This window comes from Fusarium solani (assembly GCF_023522795.1).
Source record: "Fusarium solani strain SB1 chromosome Unknown bctg00000005, whole genome shotgun sequence".
Classification (NCBI taxonomy): domain Eukaryota; kingdom Fungi; phylum Ascomycota; class Sordariomycetes; order Hypocreales; family Nectriaceae; genus Fusarium; species Fusarium solani.
Window position 1 is genome coordinate 1,519,936 of NW_027072153.1, and position 20,220 is coordinate 1,540,155.

General features: G+C 52.5%; 6 protein-coding genes across 6 annotated transcripts; 5 read left to right on the forward strand and 1 right to left on the reverse strand.

Annotated features, from left to right (window-relative positions):
* Nucleotides 1-2,564: 2,564 nt before the first annotated feature.
* MRS44_008898 (uncharacterized protein) lies at nt 2,565-6,149 on the forward strand (the record flags this gene model as incomplete). The annotated part of the gene is made up of 2 exons (XM_065621106.1): nt 2,565-2,631; nt 2,737-6,149. 2 exons carry the CDS (start codon nt 2,565-2,567, stop codon nt 6,147-6,149), a joined length of 3,480 nt encoding a protein of 1,159 aa, XP_065477178.1.
* A 1,047-nt stretch (nt 6,150-7,196) lies between these two features.
* Nucleotides 7,197-7,799, forward strand: MRS44_008899 (uncharacterized protein; the record flags this gene model as incomplete). Its single annotated transcript, XM_046276356.2, has 1 exon — nt 7,197-7,799. The coding sequence occupies one exon, from the start codon at nt 7,197-7,199 to the stop codon at nt 7,797-7,799; it is 603 nt and encodes a 200-aa protein (XP_046132356.2).
* Nucleotides 7,800-8,182: 383 nt separating this feature from the next.
* On the reverse strand, nt 8,183-9,723 carry MRS44_008900 (uncharacterized protein; the record flags this gene model as incomplete). The annotated part of the gene is made up of 4 exons (XM_065621107.1): nt 8,183-8,373; nt 8,419-8,472; nt 8,522-9,442; nt 9,495-9,723. The coding sequence occupies 4 exons, from the start codon at nt 9,721-9,723 to the stop codon at nt 8,183-8,185; spliced, it is 1,395 nt and encodes a 464-aa protein (XP_065477179.1).
* Nucleotides 9,724-10,962: 1,239 nt separating this feature from the next.
* On the forward strand, nt 10,963-11,456 carry MRS44_008901 (uncharacterized protein; the record flags this gene model as incomplete). The annotated part of the gene is made up of 2 exons (XM_046276357.2): nt 10,963-11,248; nt 11,299-11,456. The coding sequence occupies 2 exons, from the start codon at nt 10,963-10,965 to the stop codon at nt 11,454-11,456; spliced, it is 444 nt and encodes a 147-aa protein (XP_046132358.2).
* A 647-nt stretch (nt 11,457-12,103) lies between these two features.
* On the forward strand, nt 12,104-13,560 carry MRS44_008902 (uncharacterized protein; the record flags this gene model as incomplete). Its single annotated transcript, XM_065621108.1, has 4 exons — nt 12,104-12,398; nt 12,458-12,587; nt 12,847-12,994; nt 13,057-13,560. The coding sequence occupies 4 exons, from the start codon at nt 12,104-12,106 to the stop codon at nt 13,558-13,560; spliced, it is 1,077 nt and encodes a 358-aa protein (XP_065477180.1).
* Nucleotides 13,561-14,338: 778 nt separating this feature from the next.
* Nucleotides 14,339-14,842, forward strand: MRS44_008903 (uncharacterized protein; the record flags this gene model as incomplete). Its single annotated transcript, XM_046284097.2, has 2 exons — nt 14,339-14,615; nt 14,682-14,842. The coding sequence occupies 2 exons, from the start codon at nt 14,339-14,341 to the stop codon at nt 14,840-14,842; spliced, it is 438 nt and encodes a 145-aa protein (XP_046132361.2).
* Nucleotides 14,843-20,220: the final 5,378 nt, after the last annotated feature.

The following is a 20,220-nucleotide window of genomic DNA, read 5'->3' on the forward strand; positions in this document are numbered from 1 at the left end:
GAACTGGAGCCTCTCAAAGACGCCATGCCATCATCCTCAGACACACAAAAGTGCATGTGGAATAATTGCCGCAAAAAGCCCCAGAGAGCCAGGGCAAGTCAGCCCAGGGCATCACTCGCTACAACTACGGGGTCGAATCCACGACCTGTCCACTGTCTCAACAAACAAAACGGCGGGCGCTTGGACATGGAGAAACAGGCAGCTGCACGTCATTCTGTCGCGTCTCGTCATTGAGTTACAGGAAATGAATAATAATAACACCAGCAAAGCTCCATATCTGAGGCTTGTTGCGTGTCTTTGACACAGGCTTGTGGGCACCGGCGGGCATCTATGTCCTAGAAGCTGGCCATCCAGAGTTCCCAATCGGGAGCTCTGCAGGCCGAGCAGCGACTAGCTGTCGGGCCAATCCTACGTTGGTGTTTCCAAGCCCAGTCCATCTTGTTCCAGCGAGATTAAGCGCCAGGATACGACAGCTGTGAGTCTGAGAGAAAAGAGCAAGAAAGCGTCCGGAAACGGTCTTGGAGTTGTTTCGCGGTATCGTATCTCTGGCATCTGGGCCGTGCCCGAACCAGGGCGTGACGAGTGAGCGTCCGCTAACAGCGACGGATCAAAGCCCGAGCTACCGGCGCTGAACCTCGGCCTCTCGTATCACCAACTTCAGATGAAGCTCAAGCTGTCGGTCACGGAGAGGGAGCCATTGCTAGCCTCTGGCAGAAAAGTTCAAAGTTGCATAGATGACCTCTTATGCATTCAGCACTCTTCCATCGTCATTCATCATTCGGACATCTGTCGTCTTGAACGCCGAGTTTTGGGTTAATTTTTTTTCGGTGGCCGTCTGCGGCGTACAGTGCACATTCAAACAGTCCAGTCCGGCGCAGCCATCCCGAGCTCGACGGCCTACCTATTCTCGGTGCAGAGCGCCAAATGCCGTGGCAAAAGAGGTTGCGCGGCGAAGCAACGGCGGGTGTGAACATCCAATGGGCTTACAGACAAGATGCATACGACGCAAGCACAAGCAGAGCTTGAGTCTATGGAATAGTGACATTGTGTTACGGCACTTGGTTTTGCTTTCAACTCTGAATATGATCCGTGATAGCCTTTGAGAGGACCCTGCAATCTGACATCCAATTCATCCATGGCTAAAACCCCCTGTAAATCACCCAGCCGGGGTCAGTTGGACCATGACCGTGCCTCGGGAAGTACCAGATGCGCGCCCGCCGCGCTAAGTACCCTGAGCGGACTTGTGCTGCCTGCTGTGCCCTGTTCTTGCCCTGGCTGGCCCCGGAGGTACTTGAGATAGGACCTCCGAGGGAAGTACCTGGGAAGGGCCGGATCGCAAGCAGGGCAGAGCAGGCTCGCCACGGCTCAGAGACTGGATACTCGAAGATAACTGATCACGATCACTGTCACGGCAAAATCATGCCAAGAAATGAAAAAGATGGGGAAAAGATAAAAAAAGCTATATGGGAAAAGACCATGTGTTTAAAAAAGGTTTTCAAATATGATCAAGCGGTATATTGGGTCGCATTCGGAGCCAGAGGAAAATAGCGGCCGGCTGGGTGAATTCTTTCAGTCCATCCGTGGCTTGCTAGTCCATCCCACCACCATGAAGCCTGACGCACGAAGGGTCAAACAGCAAGTAACGTTGTACCTCTAGCCACTCAAAATCCGTACCTTCTCTGAGCCTCAATGAGCAAAAATGCCTGACAGGGTGCAAGCAAGCAAACCGATGACGACACTGAGAAGCGACAGAGTTGAGGGCAGCAACCGCAGCCTTCCTCATCGACGGCCTTGCAGCACCAACAAGCAACCCAATCCAGGGCCTGGGCTGCAAGTGCAAGCAAGCCCAAGCAAGAGCAGGGAACCTAACCTAGCCAGCCCGGGGGTAGATGGATGCTGTACGGGTGCTGCGCTGCTGGCGGGCGAGGGTACCAAACTCGGAGCGAACCACGGGAACTTGATGCGCCCCAGCCCAGGGAAAGGAAAGGAAACGGCAGCTGGGGCCACGCCCCCCAACGCTGGTTGGAAGTCCTCCGGTGCCCCACAGTGTCTCGCACAGTGCCGCTGCTTCCTTCCCTGGACCCTTTTCGGCGCCAACCTTCCCCTTCCCACTGCCACTGCCTCACTCTCACTCACCCTCTCTCTCTTCTTTCCTACTTCCCCAAGCAGCTCCTGCTTCGCTGGCGTGTTCTCGACGACGACTTGAATTGCTTCACTTCACTCTGCTACTTGTGTGTGCGCATACTGAAGAGCATGCTCTTGTCGGCCACAGAACACGCCTCTATCCCATTCATGTTTTGATTATCGACATCTTCCCTCTTATCTCTGCCTCCCCCGCCAAAAACAATCGACCCGCGCCCGCCGCCCGCCAGACCTCCCCGCCATCCTATCGCGCTCCTCGGTCGCTCAATCTCCCGCCCCACGACGAAACCGCCTGTCTGCCACCCAACAGCAGCACAGCAGAGCGCTTTTCAACCTCGACGCTTCGTCCTCGACCTTGAACTCGACGGCTTGCCATGGTAATCAACGATTCTGGCGTTAGAGTCTCGCGTCCTACTCTCACCATGTCCAATTCCACCGCCCCGTCCGCCGCCGCCGCGGGCATCGCGCCCTCCACCACCGACGACTCTGGTGAGCAATCCCGCCTTTGCTGGCACTGCCCCTCATGTTCCTGAGCATCGACCCGCACGCACCGCCCGCCGACACTGCCCCGATTCTGCATGCTGACCCTGCCAGCGTCGACCATCACAGTCAACACAAAGGCGCCTGCCAATTTCCCTCCTCCAAAGACGGACAAGCCTCGTCCGCACGTCTGCGGAACCTGCCAGCGCTCGTTTGCCAGATTGGAACATCTGAAGCGACACGAGCGCTCCCACACAAAGGAGAAGCCCTTCGAGTGCCCCGAGTGCGCTCGATGCTTTGCCCGCCGTGACCTGCTGCTGCGTCACCAGCAGAAGCTGCACCAGACCTCGACCCCGTCCTCCCGTCCTCGCAATCGCCGCGAGTCCACCACCGGCGTCGCTCCTGGCCAGAGCCGCGCCCGCAAGAACAGCGTCGCAGGTCCCAATCCCACCGCCCCCAATGCCGCGGCCAACTCGATGCGGCCTCGTGCCAACACCATCAGCCATGTTGATGGAACTGCCATGCAGATGATGGCAGCCGCCAATGCCTCGGTCGCCCGCGGCGTTCCTCTCACCCACACGCACAGCAGACACCCCAGTCTCGCGGGCTTGCCAATTCACAACATGGACCACATCTTTGGTGGCATGTCGGCCGCCATGGGCCAGCGCACCATGCAGCCGGGCATTCCCAAGCTTGAGACGGGAGCCCTCGGTAACCTCGATTTTGTTAACGGTCTCAGGACGGCGCCCCCGATGTCCGCCTACAGCGCCGAATTCGACTTTGACCGCCTGCTCTTTGGTGGTACGGGCACCACAATAAACCCGAACGCTCTGCACTACAGCGAGTCGCCGCAGTCGATGGTCTTGGAACAGGCCTCGCCTTTCGGGCAGCCCATGGGCGAGATGCCCACGAGTCAAACTCTGGACGATAATTTTGACTGGTTGACTGGTTTCGAACATCAGATGTCTTTTAACACAAACGAGAACGTGGTTGACGGATCTAGTCCGTCCGCAATCAGCACGACGAGTCAGAGCGGGATTAGCGATGTGATGTTGGATGGGTCGAATCACCCGGCGCCGGCTGGGACAAGTACCATGTGGCAACCCTCCGTGATGGGACCTCCACAGATGCCGAACCCTTTTGCGATGGATCTTAATGGGTCAGTCTTCCCGGATCTCCTGAATGGGGCCCCGTTATCACCTCAGCCAGCTACTCAAAAGATCAATGACCCTTACTTCTCTACGCCTCCACCCTCGCTGAGCTCGTTGAGCCCATCTGTCGTATCGGGGCTCAACACGCAGAACATTAACCAGACCTTTGGCTTCAACGCGGGCCCGGAGACGCCTTCATCTCTTCATGGTGGCAACAACGGTGCCTCGCCAGTGACCACCATCACAGATGCCACCCGGAATGCCATCGTGAACATCCTGTCCCAGTGCCTGCCCTTTGGTGGTCGTAAATATTCCTTTACTTCTCAGGGCTCACCTCAGTCGCCACTCTCCCAGTCTGCCGGTACTGCCGCCACCCCTCAAGCAGCCAGTTTGCCCAGTACCCAGGACCTCCAGCGATACGTTGGTGCTTATCTTGCCTATTTCCACCCCCATCTGCCTTTTCTGCACGTTCCAACCTTGTCCTTCGACATGCCCGTTTCCACAAATAGTCGCCCCGGTGTAGGTGGTAGTGGTTGTTTGATCCTGTCTATGGCGGCCATCGGTGCCCTGTACGAGATGGAGCCTGCCCAGTCCAAAGACCTGTTTGAGATGGCCAAGAAGATGATCTTCTATTATCTGGAGGAGCGTCGAAAGGCCGACGTGCGAAAAGCAGATATCCGACGCAGCACGGCAGCTAACCAGGGCAATGATGGAGGAGTTCACACGCCGGTGTGGCTTGTTCAGGCGATGCTTCTGAACGTGGTCTATGGTCACAACTGCGGCGACAAGACTGCGAGCGACATCGCCTCGACACACTGTACGGCGCTTGTCAGTCTGGCCCAGGCCGCCAATCTTCTTCAGCCGGATCGCGCGAGTGGCCCAGATGGTCAGGACGTGCAGATGGCTGAAGACGGAAGCTGGAACATGAAGGCCGAGTCGGACCAGACCGAGTGGCTTCGTTGGAAGTCTGGCGAAGAGCGCAAGCGAACCCTGTATGCCGTGTTTATCCTCTCGAGCCTCTTGGTTTCCGCCTACAACCACACTCCGGCATTGACAAACTCGGAAATCTTCCTGGATCTCCCATGTGACGAAGAGTTCTTTGCAGCCGAGTCGAGCGCCGCGTTCATTGCCAGAGGTGGAGCAGAAGCAGCAAACCACAACCGCATGAGCTTCCACGAGGCCTTGGGTGAGCTCCTACGCACCAATGAGCGGCAGCAGGCGCAAATGCCTCTCAATGGACAGCAGCCATTTGAGTCTGCGATGGATAGGAGAGAGCTCCCGACGACAGATCTCAGGCCCAGCACGTTTGGCTGCCTGGTTCTCATCAACGCGCTTCACAACTACATCTGGGAAACAAGGCAGAGGCATCACAACAAGATCTGGACGAACGAAGAGACGGAAAAGATGCATCGCCACATTGAGCCCGCGCTCAAGGCATGGCAAGCAGCCTGGTCGAGCAACCCTCATAACAGTGTTGAGCGACCGAATCCATTTGGAATGGGACCGCTCTCGGCCGATGCCATTCCACTGCTTGACCTTGCCTACATTCGGCTGTTTGTCAATCTTTCACGATCAAAGGAAAAGTTTTGGCAGCGGGATTGGGACGGCATGGCCGAAGAGCTTTCTCGTGGTAATGAGATCATCCAACATGCTGAACACTCACCCATCTCAAACTCTGAATCCGCCAGCACCGAGCCGTCCGACAACTCAATGCAGGGCTCGGTATTCGCCGAAACGCCAGCGACCCGAACATCATCGATGGATCTTTCAAACAGCCAGTTTTCCTCTGCTCAGCCTGGCCCAGCTGGCATGACCAACCGTTCCACGTCTCGACGTGAGAAGCACCTTCGCAAGGCAGCCTTTTATGCCGCTGACTCACTGGCCATGTCGGATAAGCTCGGTGTTACGTTCGCCGACTTTACGAGCCGTGAGCTCCCTCTCCAGTCAGCCCTGTGCGCGTTTGACTGTGCCCAGGTGCTTGCTGAATGGATTGCCACGTTGCAGGATCGTGTCGGCCGCTACCTCGGGATTCTTGGTCAGGATCAAGTGAACCTTGGGCAGGTTCCTGCAATTATGCTCCTGGAAGAGGAGGATGTCAAGCTCCTCGACAAGGTGCGAGAAGTCCTGGATTCGGCCGAGATGAAGATGCGCCTGGAGCTTGCCAACGGCGTCAATGGACAGGAAGCCAATCTGAACCTGGACGGGCATAACGGGTACGCTGCCAAGCTCCTCCGCATCACTGCCCTGATGCTGGACAAGGCAGCAGTCTGGCCGGTGACACGGCTCAAGGCCCGATGCCTGGAAGCACACGCGAACCACATGCGAGCTCGCGCCGAGAGGTCTATTATACCCCAGAACGAAGGGCGGGCTAACTAAAGGTGGATGTGCTGGGCGCATCACACTGTAGTTTGCTATGCGGACCTGATTTCAACGTTTGTTTCACGAAAGCCGGTTTGTCCAAGATTTATACGACATTCTTTGGTTGCGATTATACGACATCGACACCGACTTGATGCGTTCCGAGCCGATTTGAGCGCTATATACAAAAGTCCGTGGTTCTTTGCGATTGTTTATATTCTGATGGATGTATAAGTTTGCCCATTTGGCTTGTTTTTTTGTGTGTTTGGCGCTGGGGTGTTGGAGGGTCAACATTTGTCGATATTATACGGTTCAAGCGCATGAAGCAGCTTGCTACTCGAAGGGTTACGTAACGTTTGAGCTATACTGTCTCACGATTTCAGGAATAAGCACCGGCGATGTGCTGTATCACTGGCAGACGTTATATGGGTTGATGCCATGGAACGACTCGGACTTGTCATGTCACCAACAGACGAAATCCTCAACTGGGATTCGATTTTCAACAAATGAGGTGCCATTAGAGCACGGGTCGAAGGAGCGCGGTATACGATATAAGAGTGGTTCCGAACTGGTTGTTTGAGAAAACGGGTTGGCCGTCACCACCGACATGTTGATGTTTGACATGCATGTCGGGAATGTACAAATATTCGGTCTTTCCCTTGTGTATGTATGTATGTATTTAGTATCTGGCCTCGATTTGATGGCCTAGGACTTAGAACTGGAATGACTGGACGGTTCATGCACGTTCATTACGAATCGCCAACTGGTGCAAAGATTGTTATCGTGATGGATGTTCCTCTCATGTCCCGACGGTGGCCAACATGATCAAATCACCGCTTCCCATGGTCCAACGGCCCTGAAAGTCGTCAATGCGATTGCATCAAATATTGCCATATGACTGGTTTCAACTTGTTTGTGCCAGTTTTGCTGCCTGGTAGGCAGAATATGAAACTGCCTTGCGTGATGGTTGGCCTATATTAGCGTGCCATCCAGTCAAGTACAAAATAACCCTCACTTTCACATCTTTCACCTCAAAATCTCAACAGGCGTCACACGCACGACACAATGACAGACCAAAGCCTATCAGAAAGAACTCCTCCCGAGTTCAAGTTCACCTTTGACGAGTCCGTCTCGGAGTGGAACATCAACCACCGCGAATGGCTCAAGATCAACGAAAAGACGTGGGACTCCCTCGCCACGGGCGCCCTCGTCTTTGACGCCCAGGACCGCATCCTCCTCCTCCAACGCGCCCCGGACGACAGCATGCCCAACAGATGGGAAATCCCCGGCGGCGCCTGCGACGACGAGGACCCGACGGTGCTGTACGGCTGCGCCCGGGAGCTCTGGGAAGAGGCGGGCCTCGAGCTCCGACACATCAGCCGCGTTGTGCCCGACGGCTTCGGGGGCAAGCCCGGAGCCGTTTTCACGAATCGCACTGGCAGACGCTTCTTTTGCAAGTTTTCGTTTATTGTGGATGTTGCAGAGTACAGCGAGGTCAAGCTGGATCCGAATGAGCATCAGGATTTTGTTTGGGCGACGGAGGAGGAGGTGCAGAGGCAGGCTATTGGGGATAGGGAGATTCCTTTGACGAATGCTTTGATGACAAACTTGATATCCAAGGCATTTGACATGAGAAAGGCCGACAAGGAAGATACCGAAAAGGCTTAGAGGGAGGTTCATTGAGGTATGGGAGAATCCAGGTCATCAAGAAGCAACATGCTCATGTTTATCACTAGAGGCAACACTTTCATCATCATTAGAGGCCATTTCAGATCGTTATCGATTTATTATTTCATTTTAACTACTCCATTAGATAGATGACATTGTCGGCAATTTCATGTTTCCTATGTTCCTACGGCTAATACCGTCCGAAACGCATTATCTCCAGACAGAACCAAGACCAGTGCGCCAAAGACTTTTCCTTTTTCCCAAGTTCCCCCAAACAATGCCCATCTTGTCGTTCATAATTATGGTATCCTTCATCATTTTAAACCTTTATGATCCGTAAAGCAACGCCAACACACACATTAAACATTAAAGCTAAAGCTTGGTTAGATCTTAGTCTTGGGAGACAGCCACTGTCCGATGAGGAGGGCTCGCGCGGCGAAATAGCAAGCTCCTCCGATAAATACAACTGCCATGAGGAGACCTGCCAGGGCTTGGGCCCCCATGTTGTCGAGCATGCTACCGCTGGTAGGAAGGGCGATGAGGAGGGCGAAACTGATGACGCAGTTCATTGTGCCTTTTGAATGGTTAGTTGACATGTGTCACAAGGGGCGGTTCATACACTTGCCGTAGTATCGCCCATAATCCTTAGTCTCGCATGTCTTGCCCATGCAAACTACTTTCTGTTAGCTTATCCTATTGCAAATCGCCGCTGAAGAACTTACCTGGAGTAATCGATAAAAACGAGCCACTTCCGAAGCCCCAGAGTCCAGACCAGGCATAAAGTACAGGAGCCGAGGTGGTACCAAAGGGAACAAACATGACGCCCATGAACAGAATAGTAAAGGCCATCGAGATGAGTAGCACATTGAAATGCCCGATCCGGTCACCGATGAGTCCCGGGATGATACGACCAAACGTCGACGTGGAACCGATAATAGCCAAAAGAGTGTAACCATCCTCTGGTGTGAAGCCCGCCCGGGTAGAAATAGACGGCAGGAGACCAGCAATACTAAAAATGGCAAACTCGAGCATGAAGAGTCCAGCTGTTACGAAGGAAAAGGCGGGTGACTTGAAGGCTGCCAGGTTGAGGGCGGAGCTCTTGGGCCTTGGCTGACCATCGGAAGTGATCCCGTGTAGTCTGTTAAAGGGGATAAAGCAGAGCATGGCGGGAATGAGGAGACCAGCAGAAATGAAGGCCATGATACGCATCGACCACTTCCATCCGATGCCTGGGAACGTGTACCGGAAGATAATGGGGAAGATGACGGAACCCACTGAAGAACCAGCGAGGGCAATACCCATGGCCAGGCCGCGTCGACGGATAAAAAGCTTTCCAACGATGGCTACGGCAACGACCATTGTCATGGCAGCACCAATGCTTCCAAACACACCAAGACACAGCATAAACTGCCAGTAGGTCTTGCACTCAGCCATGAAAATGAAGATGGCAACATATAGAAGCGCCCCAACTGGACCGATAATGTTTGGGCCGTGAACGTCGAATAGGGGGCCGACCTGGAGGTTGAAGACCAGGGATAGGAACAGAAACATGCCACTGATCCATCCTACTTCGCCCTCGGAGTAGTCCTTGAGCTGATTGAGGCTGAGGTACGACTGAACGGTTCCGAGGGACTGCATGAAACCTATGAAGCGTCAGTGACTGCTTCAACAGTCTGAGCATAGACACGGGCATACCAAAAGTTGGGGTTAGACACAGAAAAGATCCCAATACACATATCCAGGCACTCATCTTAGACTCGATATCCCCTCCAGTCGACTGGGCCACCGATCTCGTCTCGGGATCCCCATTCACGTTGGACATTGTAACGACGATGGGTTCAAGGCCGATGGCAAAGGCTCCGTTGGGGATATCCCGAGGGGCCTCTTGGGCGGGATTCTCCTCATCTGGTGTTCGAACAGTCATATTGAAAAGCCTATGACGAGTCTTTACTACTCGAGTTCGAAAACAGTCTCTTGACACTTTTTTGAAGACCAGCAGACAGAGTTGCAAGCCCCCCTCCTCGGAGTATATAACCGTCGGGAGTGGGGCCGGGGGTGGAGGCGATAAAGTCTTTTTTTTATTCGAGAATGGCAAGAATCAGTAACTATCACCATTCAGGAAGGCTACATGAGAACCATATCCGGTCATGGGAGGTTCTAGCCCTTTTCTCTTCCCCGCGTGTGCACGCCCTACAGACGACATAGGGTGCGGACCGGTGTCGGGACCGGAGCCGGCTTGCATCCTTCTTTGCAACCAACTGATGTACGGTAAAGAGCAAGAAGGTGTGATAGACTAGAGCTGGCTGGTTAGCATAAGCGAAGGAGGGAGGGGCCCTACCGGCTCGGCACGCGCGATAGGGTCTCGGCCACATGAAGTCAAAAGGCCGATCCAATGATTGTTGTCTGGAACTCTCGTGGCGTTGCGTGATCGGAATTTGAGTCATGGGGAGAAAAAATCTACCTTGTTGTTTATTGGCGGTCTGGGATGGGATATAGGGCTAACGACATGTCAACTGCTAGGATCGAGATCCATTGGAGGGAAAATGATAGTGTCTCGGCTTTTGGTGAGACCGCTCAGATACGGCTTCGGCTTTGTCAAGTGACGGCACCCCCGCTGTCACACTTGACTGTTTGTGTCACTGAGGAGACATTATACCGGTTTGAGGGGGCTGAGCCTCTGAGCTGTCAAGCTTCATCTCACGTGGCATCACAACCCGCACCCAAGAAGTTGAAGCAGGCGTTTGTCTCGTCTCGATGCCTACAAGACAGATGATTAAGACTAACAATACTCACACAAGTTTATATACACAGTTAACAAGAGCCTTGTAGAGCCAGTCTTCCAAGGTTCCGCCGAATAACATGCCCTTCCACCTACCTACCCCTCCTTCATCCAGAAAACACCATCCGCCACCATGACTTTGCCAGTTGAACACCACGTCCCTCGTTGCAAGCCGTACTCTTTCCCAATCCCGCCCAAGGGTCCAACCTTGGTGCCAGTATCCAGTGGAATGGTGACACGATGGTGACACGATGAAATATTCTCCCTTGTTCGCCTTTCCCAGGTGAATGGGAGCAAGCTCAAGGCTCTGAATCCCATCCTCCAGGCCATACTATATAAATTCCGATTTCCATGAGCGAACAAGCACCAAAGAGCATCGTAACAATGACAACTCACCAGCCCGACCACATCCACGTCCTCGTCTACAAGTGCTTCGCCGCCTTTGACAGGCTCCTCGGCATGATGAGGCAGCAAGGCGCCATCGAGAGGTTCCCCGAGGAGTCTCAGATCCGAGTCGAGCGGTACGAGTTCTGCAGGTGGTCCGAGAGGTTTGGCGCAAATCTCGTTTGCTCGTCAACGATATCGCTCGACTACAAGTTTCGCAACCACGACTATCCAAGAGAGACGATACTTTCACAGTTGGGGCACTTGCTCTCAGATATCGAAGGCCGTAAGTAGAGTTTTCTTATTACTAAGAGGTTCTTGAACTAAAGCATTCAGTTGAAAAGATGTACAAGGAAAAGAACACACAGTCCGAGGCTAGACTATCCCTCACCAGGATCGCGGGTATAATAGAGGAGCTCAACCGGTTCCTAAACACACTCCCCAAAGAAGAATGGCTTGAGTCGCCTGAAGACCCATTCGTATGGATAGGATGATACTGATTGGGCCAAGTCGATTAACCACAAAAGTTGAATTATATGCGTGATTGAGGCAAGGGCCGGTTCCAGTCTCTATGACCCCAAATGTGAGGGTGTATAAATGTGGGAATCTGAGCTAGGGAGGCGGACCACTAGTCGTCATGGCCTCAAGAGCCATAGTTAGTTATGTTAATTGTTAATACCTGAGGAACTGGGGCGCTCAGGCTGTGTCAGAATGCTTGTCAAACCATCAAACAGATAGCAAACACCAGGAGCGATTAGGACAGCAGTCTCGTGTCTAGGTGAAATAGACTCGAGATTATAATCAAAGCTCAAGTCGACACGCTCCTAAAGTCGGCCATCATATCTTGGTTCTTTAGAGGCTCAACTGCGACACCTACTCATCTCTTCGCGCTTCAAATGATGCGGCAGCCAGATGAAGTAGGTTTTAGTCTTTCTTGGAGAATTCCTCTTTTGTTTGCTTTAGACAGTGAATCATATTCCTTATTCTATGCAAAATTCTTGCAGTGAATAACCCGCTTCCATAGCGAGTAACCGTGACACGGTATTCCCCATGCGCTCTATAAATTCCGCTCACAACCCAACCTAAACACCATCTCTCCTCCGAAACCGCATCAGAGGTCGCCCTCTCCAACTCCACAACCATGGTCAGCGAACAGGTCGCAGGGCGAAAGAGCCTCGCCAGCACGGTCGAAGAAATTACAATCACGTACAACATGATCGTCGCCCTGGCGCTCGATCGCGGCCACACGGACGGATGGCCCCGGATGTCGCAGCTGAGAGCCTACCGGCAAGAGTTCCTCGACTGGGTCGAAGCTTCGGGTGCTGCCCTGGAGTCCTCACTCCCTGGCTCATTGTCGTACCAGTACTACGATCGCCCGGATATATACAGCAAGTTCACGGAAGGTGCTACGGATCTATGCGAGATGCTCAAGCGCAGTGAGTAGCTCTCTTGCAGACACCATGTTTCTGGCTAACTTTTGCACCTCAAGTTGTAGAACTCTACAGAGCAGGCGTTGGGAACCCAGACAGACTCAAGGAAACCCTGACCTTGATGGATCAGTGTTCCAAGACTGTGACGACTCTTCGCGAGCTGACGGAGCGCGGCAAATCACCACCCTGGGAGGCGTGAGAGCAGATGGGAGACAACATCTCTGGCCAAAATTTGGTGGAAAGGGGCTTTTCTACGCCGTTCACAAGAGTCTGGCAGGGCCTGGAAGCGTTGGTAGATCGGAAGTGCGAGGCAAGACAACCAAGCGCCTGCAACATGGCAAGGCCTGCTTCAAGTATAATATTCACCCTCATTGTGCTCTCTTTTCGCTGTGACAGGCTGCTAACCCTGAGGATCATGTTCGCTGTTGAAGTTCAAGGCTAAAGGTCATTCCAGATACTCGTCTGATCACAAAGGTGTAAGGAGACGCATCACCGCTCTTGGTCCGCTTCAGGGCCTGCCTACGTTGCAACAAGATGCAAAACCCATCTACGACATCAAACAATTGTTCTTACGCATCTCGTTCGCAAAGATTCAGGGCATGGTAGCGATATCTCCAGCGACAATTAATCCTCGTCAAGTTGTAGATATATAACCCCTACATAGCCCAACTGCCCAATTTACACACTCCGTCTACCAGCCAATTTGACACTCTTGATATTCTTCCACAACACTCCCCATCTCTTTGCCCAACTTACTCTACAGAAACATCTCGTAGCCACCCTCCCCAACACTACAGTCATGTCCGCCCAGAATGCAGAGCGCCCCCCGGATACAGAACCCCGGGATACAGAGCGCCTGGAAGGCATCCCTTACGCCGTCAACGAAATCAGAAAGGCATTCTGCATACTCACCCTCAAGGCAGCTGGGATAGAATTGAACGGCCAAGCCCTCAAGAACATCATTGTCACCCACGAGTCGCGGTTCATCACATGGGTGATGGCCAACGATGCCCACCGCATGCCTGGCGCCTGCCCCAGGTCTCTAGAGTACTGGCGCAGATACCGCCCCCAGTCGTATCGTACGCTATCCCATTTAATTCTGAGAGTCAACAGCCTTCTTGATCGCAGTGAGTTCCAGCAACCAATGGTTATTCGTGAAATTGTCTAGGTTAACCATTGTCCCTTGGTAGTCTATGAGCTGCTCAACGAGCGCCTCGGTCCGGATCAGAAGTCAGTGTTGGATTTGTTTCTGAGGCATCTCAGGGACACTTTGAAGTCTCTGGAGGATGTTACGGATGAACGCTGAAGGTTTCAGCCGTTGTGTATCAGGAGGTAAAAACAGTTTGGAAATTGTGAAGGTTTGCTACATAGGTCAGAGGACGATGTAGGTGACGAAATTGAACGAACACCATTTCATACTCCTGTTCAAATTCTCGCAGCTGTGCCTTTCTCGTTTTTCCAAGGCTAGACTTCATGGCCACATCTGTAGTGATTAGTTTCGGCCACTTGTTCGGCACTCAATGCGTATAATGCAGCAAGACCAGCTGGTGCAGAAGAGTCATGAGGTTAATATAGAGACAATAACATTCGAAGCAGCATTCGCCCATCACATACCGTAAGGCGGGGACTTGATCACCGACAAGTCGTTTGCTCATGAGGCCTCATCACTCTCACATTCGAGCACCTAGTCATTGACCTTATCCCAAACTCCGTGAATGTCGACTCAACACAAACAGCAAATCACCAGTTTATCGTCAATCGTATTGCCGTGAAAAGGAGACATGGAATGGATACATAAGGATAAGAAGTATCTACAGTACCCTCATCCATACAGCAGACATCACACATCAACCTCTACAGCACAGCAAGCATCACACACCAGTCACTTCAAGACAGCAAACATCACACATCAACCTCTACAGCACAGTAAATACACATCAGCCGCAATGTCCGACATGTTCACCGTAGATTATGACACCTACAAGGGCAATTCCATTGCCGAAATGATCGATGTCCTCAAAACTGCCTTCGACACTCTCCAGCAGAACTTCCCTGAGCCCGGTGAGCACTCTCAGGTCTTGAGGGACGACATCGACAACCTCTGTAAGATGTTCCGCGAGTGGTCAAATGATCCGGAGCTTTCTCTCAAGGCCGGAGCTTCGAAGGACATTGCGAATCAGATGAGGAAGCTTCTGTACGCGATCGGTAGCCTCCTCGATGCCGGTAAGCCCTCCCACCCCCCAGGGTAAGAAGCTTCGGGCGAGACTTGTGCTAACGAGTAGTCTTCAGTCGACAATATTCATACCGGTCGTTGTCTCGTTGACACATATGTCAAGATGCTCGGAGATGGATATCTGAATGAGGTCGATTCTCATCTGCGTAGCCTTCACGACAAGTCCGCGGCTGCCAAGAAGGAGATGGAGAAGAAGAAGAAGAAGGAGTCTAAGTGAGTCTTACTCATGCAACGGGCTCAGTTAGCAAAGGTTGTACATTAGTTGCCAGGGAGATCAGACAGTACTAGACGAAGCAAAAGAGCTTCCTAAAAATAAATATCCTAATCAATCTTGAATTGTCCATCTCGATTGTTATTGTTCACAGTGACGAGTCCAAAAGAGGTCATCAGCCCGACGGCAAGAGATATAGCTAACAATACATGACGCCGTGAAAACCCAATACCGCAACACACCTGGAGTACCGTAAAACACCATAAATCCACCTCCATGTATATTTTAATCGGTCGGCATCCTTCCGGCGGATATCCCGGAAGACACGGAAGAGTGGACCGAGAGGTCCGGATCCGCTGCCGATCGGCCCGGACGGTGTAGGGTAGTCAAGCACTCGACCAATTCAAGCATCGCGGCGGTAAAGAGATGATGTTGCATCGGCACTTGTGAAGGGCAGGCTAAAAAGTCTAGACCGGCAAGTGCCTGACCGAACGGCCAGGGCCAAGAAACACGTCCGTGGGTAGACATTACGGCCTTACTCTGGCCATCGTTTAGTTAGACTGTGATCAGGCTGACATGAGAGAGTGCTTTTGTGAATTAGCTTTCTTTTGTTTTCGGTCCTTCTTGATTGGGATTATTAACGGGGAGCAAGCCACCGGCGAGAGGTGTCAATGGTGGTTTATTAGCAGTTCAAGCGTAAAATGGTTGTCACTGAATGGGTCGAATTACCTCGAGTCGCGTCAGTCTGAACGATTCAGTCTTGGAAACAGCGGTATCCAATTTGTAATCCCCTGAATTCTGTGATTGATTCAGCAACCTCGCGCTATTCGCGATTCCATGTCCAGCCTGACTATCAATGACATTCCACGAGCAAACCCCGGGCGGGAACTAGACACTGCCACACCGCTCATGAAGATCTCGTTTGCCGCCGACTCAGACTCTCCCCGTGGCTGCCCGTCAAGTGCTGCGCCATTGTCGTTTAAATCTCTCACGAGGGGTTACTCATCTTGGCACCTCCGAGGAGACGTCGGAGTAGCTCTTGGCATGCAACCAACGGACGCTGCGCGGGTTTAAAAGAGGAAGCTGTTGGTGATGGCCCATCTCCCCCGCAAAAAAAGAGGCATTATGAAATGCGGGGGAGCTAACTTAGAGAGTGCACTGTCCTCGGCTATCAGAAAAGGGTCACGAGAAGCAGTCGCGCGGAGTCTCAACCCTTGACAAATACCGCAAGCTATGCCTCTTCTTGCCCTTGGCTGAGCCCTTTTGGAATCTCGACGAGATTTCGGGCACTACGTAGGTGATGCATCATGGGGTCGATGCTTGAATGAACCGGATGCCGGTCTAGTGGCCGACTAGGTAAACAAGGGGCCTGTGATGGGGATGGTCAGGGTCTGCCATCAGCTCCAAAGGGAACTCGTCCGTCCAATAACGCGTAGAGGGTAGCGCTATCTCGTCAGCAGGGTTTACGAATCGCCTGATACTTACACCTTGTTGTTGACGTTGGTTCTGGTCAGTGTCAAGGGACGCCTCCAAAAGGTTCCTCTACATTGGGCGAGACTACCACTCTAGCATCCATAGATACGCACGCTTTGGGTCATTGGAGTAAACAAAGATATGGAAATCAGCTGAGATGACTCCAACTGCGCCTGAAACATATTGAGGGACAGCAGGTCAAAGAGCCGGGGAGCTTGCATCGGCCCGTGACAGCCATTTGTGTTAGTCGCATCGAGTCTGGCATATGCAGCAGTGCCGGTTGAGTTTACCCAATCGCGGCGGTTCCGGGGGACGAAACTTTGAATCGGCCTCGAGCTACGGATACGCTGCTTATTGAAGACCGTGTGCAGCTTCATGAGAAGAGTATTGGTAGAGGTCGAGAATACGCACAGGTGCTCTCGAGATGACATCCTAGAATGATGCTCAATGCATTGGATGACTGGCGAATGAGCTGTCAAGGACGTAATTGAGATGCATTTCCCCGGATGTTTGATGATGCAATACGGGTTGATCGCGAGAAGCAACGGTTGCAAAGGGTCCGAGCGATTGTGTTGTTATTGTGCGCCGAATGGCTCACCATTTATGGATGCATCGAAAAGTAAAACAATAGAAGCTCGCAACAAAGCGCACAATTCATCTTGGGCTTGCACTACCGCGATGATGGCGTTTACACAAAGCTTGAATACGCTTCACAGCGCTTAGTAGAGCATCCATTCGCAGAACCCACCTCACAGGGCTAGAGACAAACGTCAAACAAACCCCTCGATCGGGTCTGAGGGAAAGAGAGAAATGACCTCACAGGACGCTGATCCTTGACCTCACCCCTGCCCCTAGAAATACCGGGGTCCCCGGTCATGACGATCGAGGCGGCAGACCCACGCTCAATCACGGTCATGACCGAAGGGAGAAGGGAGATTGAAACGCGCGAGATGAGGATGCTGGGAAAAGGGTTACACTAGAAGGACGGGCTGGCTTCTTCAGAGCTTCCATCGATGGACGGACGGGAAGCACTGACCTCTTTGACGATGAGCTCTCTTCTCCCCAGCAACGTAACGCAATCAATTAACTGCCCTTCCTTTCTTTTTGTCGCCACCAGATCGATGGCTTACTGCAGGGGAGATGCCTCGAGCCTCAAGCAAGATGACCGCAATCCGCTGGCTGGACGACGTAAGCCGCGCTGTTGATATTCATTACTTGTTTACTTTTTGGAGACCCTGAATGAGGCGGCGGGACTTGGGGTAAAATTCATTGATGCCTTGGCCAAAAGAGACAAGGAATTAGAGTTGGAGACGGTCGACGACGATCAGCGCTGAGTTGGCAGCGCCAATCTCCCAGGGACAAGAAGAAGAAGTGGTTCACGGCGCAGATTCGAGCCTCCAGAAGGCATGCTGGCCAGACGATATGATGATCACTAACGGATATTGGACCCAATCTCTATGGGTGATTCGAGCAGAAACCAAGTTCCTGACCTACACCAGTGCTTCACCATTGGGGGGCCCTTGGCTGCACGAGCCATGGTCTCATGGGGATATCCTTCCAACCGGGAAATTTGACACAAGAACTGATGACGGCGCGCTGAAACAAGGGCGCCTGCCTGACTTCCCTGATCGAGGGAAGAGACTGCCGGGCCGTCGTCGTTTATTTTTCTGTCATCCCTGGTTGTGGAGGGTTGGAGGCTCAGATCAGTGCTAGGTTCTGTTTCCGGCGACGTGGGATCTTCATCGGACGACTGCACCCCGAATTTGTGTGAGGTTGGGATATCCCATACTCAGACGAGCGCTGCAAGAGATGGGGAATGTAGCAGGTAGAGAGGCAAGTTCTTCAGTTGAACGGTCCGATGAACAAGTTGAGGCTCGGGATCTGGCATTGAATTCATGCACCTCTAAGCTGGGAACGGCACCCAAGATCCGCCTTAGCCTTGAACGAGGCGAGCGAGACAAGATACACTGAACTCTTGATTGAGAATAGTGCACCATTTACGCCGTCGGGATGTATGGATGAAGCTCGGCATTCATTCTCGAAGCCACATAAAAAAAAGACGCTCAGCCTCAGGACGAGACCCTTCTATGCACTGTAATCGCCACTCCACTCAAAAAGATGCACTTGACTGGAACCCGTGATGATCCCAGCCCTCTTCTTCACAAGATGGCCCATCCTTGTCTCCAGCGGGAAATCCCCCGAGAGGGAAAGGAAATTCTTCACAAGGCTCACATAACTGCACGACACACACCGCCGCATCAGAGCGAGGCGGGCGAGAGAAAGAAAAAAAAAAAAAAAACCGTGCAACGCTGTACCTGACGAGCATGGCCATTCCCATCAGATGAGGCGCTCGGGAATAACCTTGGGGGGATTTTTGTATGATTCCACACACACTTTCTCGAATGAATGCCGACCTTCCGTCATCCCCATCACCCTCCTTCGCCGTCCCCGGAGATGGATGGACCGGTCTGTTCCAGCTCATCCGGGTCTTCCACTTAGTCGGGGAGGCTCTTTTGTACTGTATTCCTTTGTCGTCTCGGGACCGGCACGGCCGCCAACCGGAAGACCCCTTGGCAACTACTGTAAACGCTCCCAAACCCTGTTTGAGAGGCATCTCTTTGGTTGCCTAGTTGTCCCCCTTTGGTTGCGGCGGCAGATGGGGGATGGATCCAATTACGTAGCCCATCCCATTTTCCGGGTTTGGGGCTCCTCGTGGGGTCATTCGAGGCCCGACCCTTGTGCCGCGTCACCGAAAACGACAAGATACCCTCTGCTGATGGCCATTTTCTTTGTACAGTACAAACCACAGTCAAGAAGCTTTTTTTTTCTGGGGCTTATTCTGTGTTGGCTTCTGATGCCGAATGGAATTACCTCGCACGGCTTAGTCGGAATAAAGGGTAAGATATTATGCACACCAGACTGCAAGAACGTGGAATGAATATCTAGCTCGTCAATTGTCTCTCTCCTCTCTTGCTTCCTTTTTCTTCTTCTCCAAATTCATATCCAGTTTCTGGAACGTTACTACATCATCGGCTTGTTTGTTTGAGCGCCGCAAAAATCCTGTCTGGGAACACCTCTCGAGCATCCTCTCTCCCTGATAGGTCGACTACCGGATTCTTCCTTGATCGCCCATCGTCTTACATTTGCGTCGTCTGCTCTTGTCTCGTATCCTTATCCTCCTTCTCCTCCCCCTCGTCCCATGGTCTACCTCATCTAGACTTTTGCTCCGAGCTTTTTGAAGAGGAAAAAAAAAAACCCCAAGGTCTCACACCCCAGTCCGTCGCCGTCGCCGGTCTCAGACTTCAGCCCAGCAGCCTCAGCGAACCGTGCTTAATTGGACACGCGAATCGCTCACCTGAGCTCCTTGTCTCTCAAATTGTCTGGACCGTCCAGATTATATTGGATTTTTGCAACTTTCTTTTCCTGATTCCCCGCCGGCCAATCCTCCGCCTCTACCGCCGTCGTTACGCGCCCTGAAGACGTGGAGCTTGGGTACCATTTCATCTAAGCTGAGCTGAGCTGAGTAGCATCAACCTCGAATAAATTCTCGAGGACGCGGGAGAGCATCCAAATCGACCAGGGTTACCACCGCCAGTCAGCGGCAGAGGTCAGAGCTCCACTAGCCTGTCCAACGAAGCCGTTTCGGATTTTCCACATTATAGTAGCGGTACGTATAGTTCATTGTTCGGCTTTCTTCCTTTCAACACCAGCAGAGCAGGTTTGGAGTTGTTTAATGGCCATTCCTCTGTTTGGATGGTGTCTTTCTTGCATGTCACACGCCCCCCGTTTCCTTGGTCATGCACTCCCTCCGTTCAAGTGAATAAAAATGTTCATCAATCTCTTGCAAATCTCGCATACGGCACTGCACCTTGGCGATCTCTGGCTTATGGCGGGAGAGACAAAAAAATCAA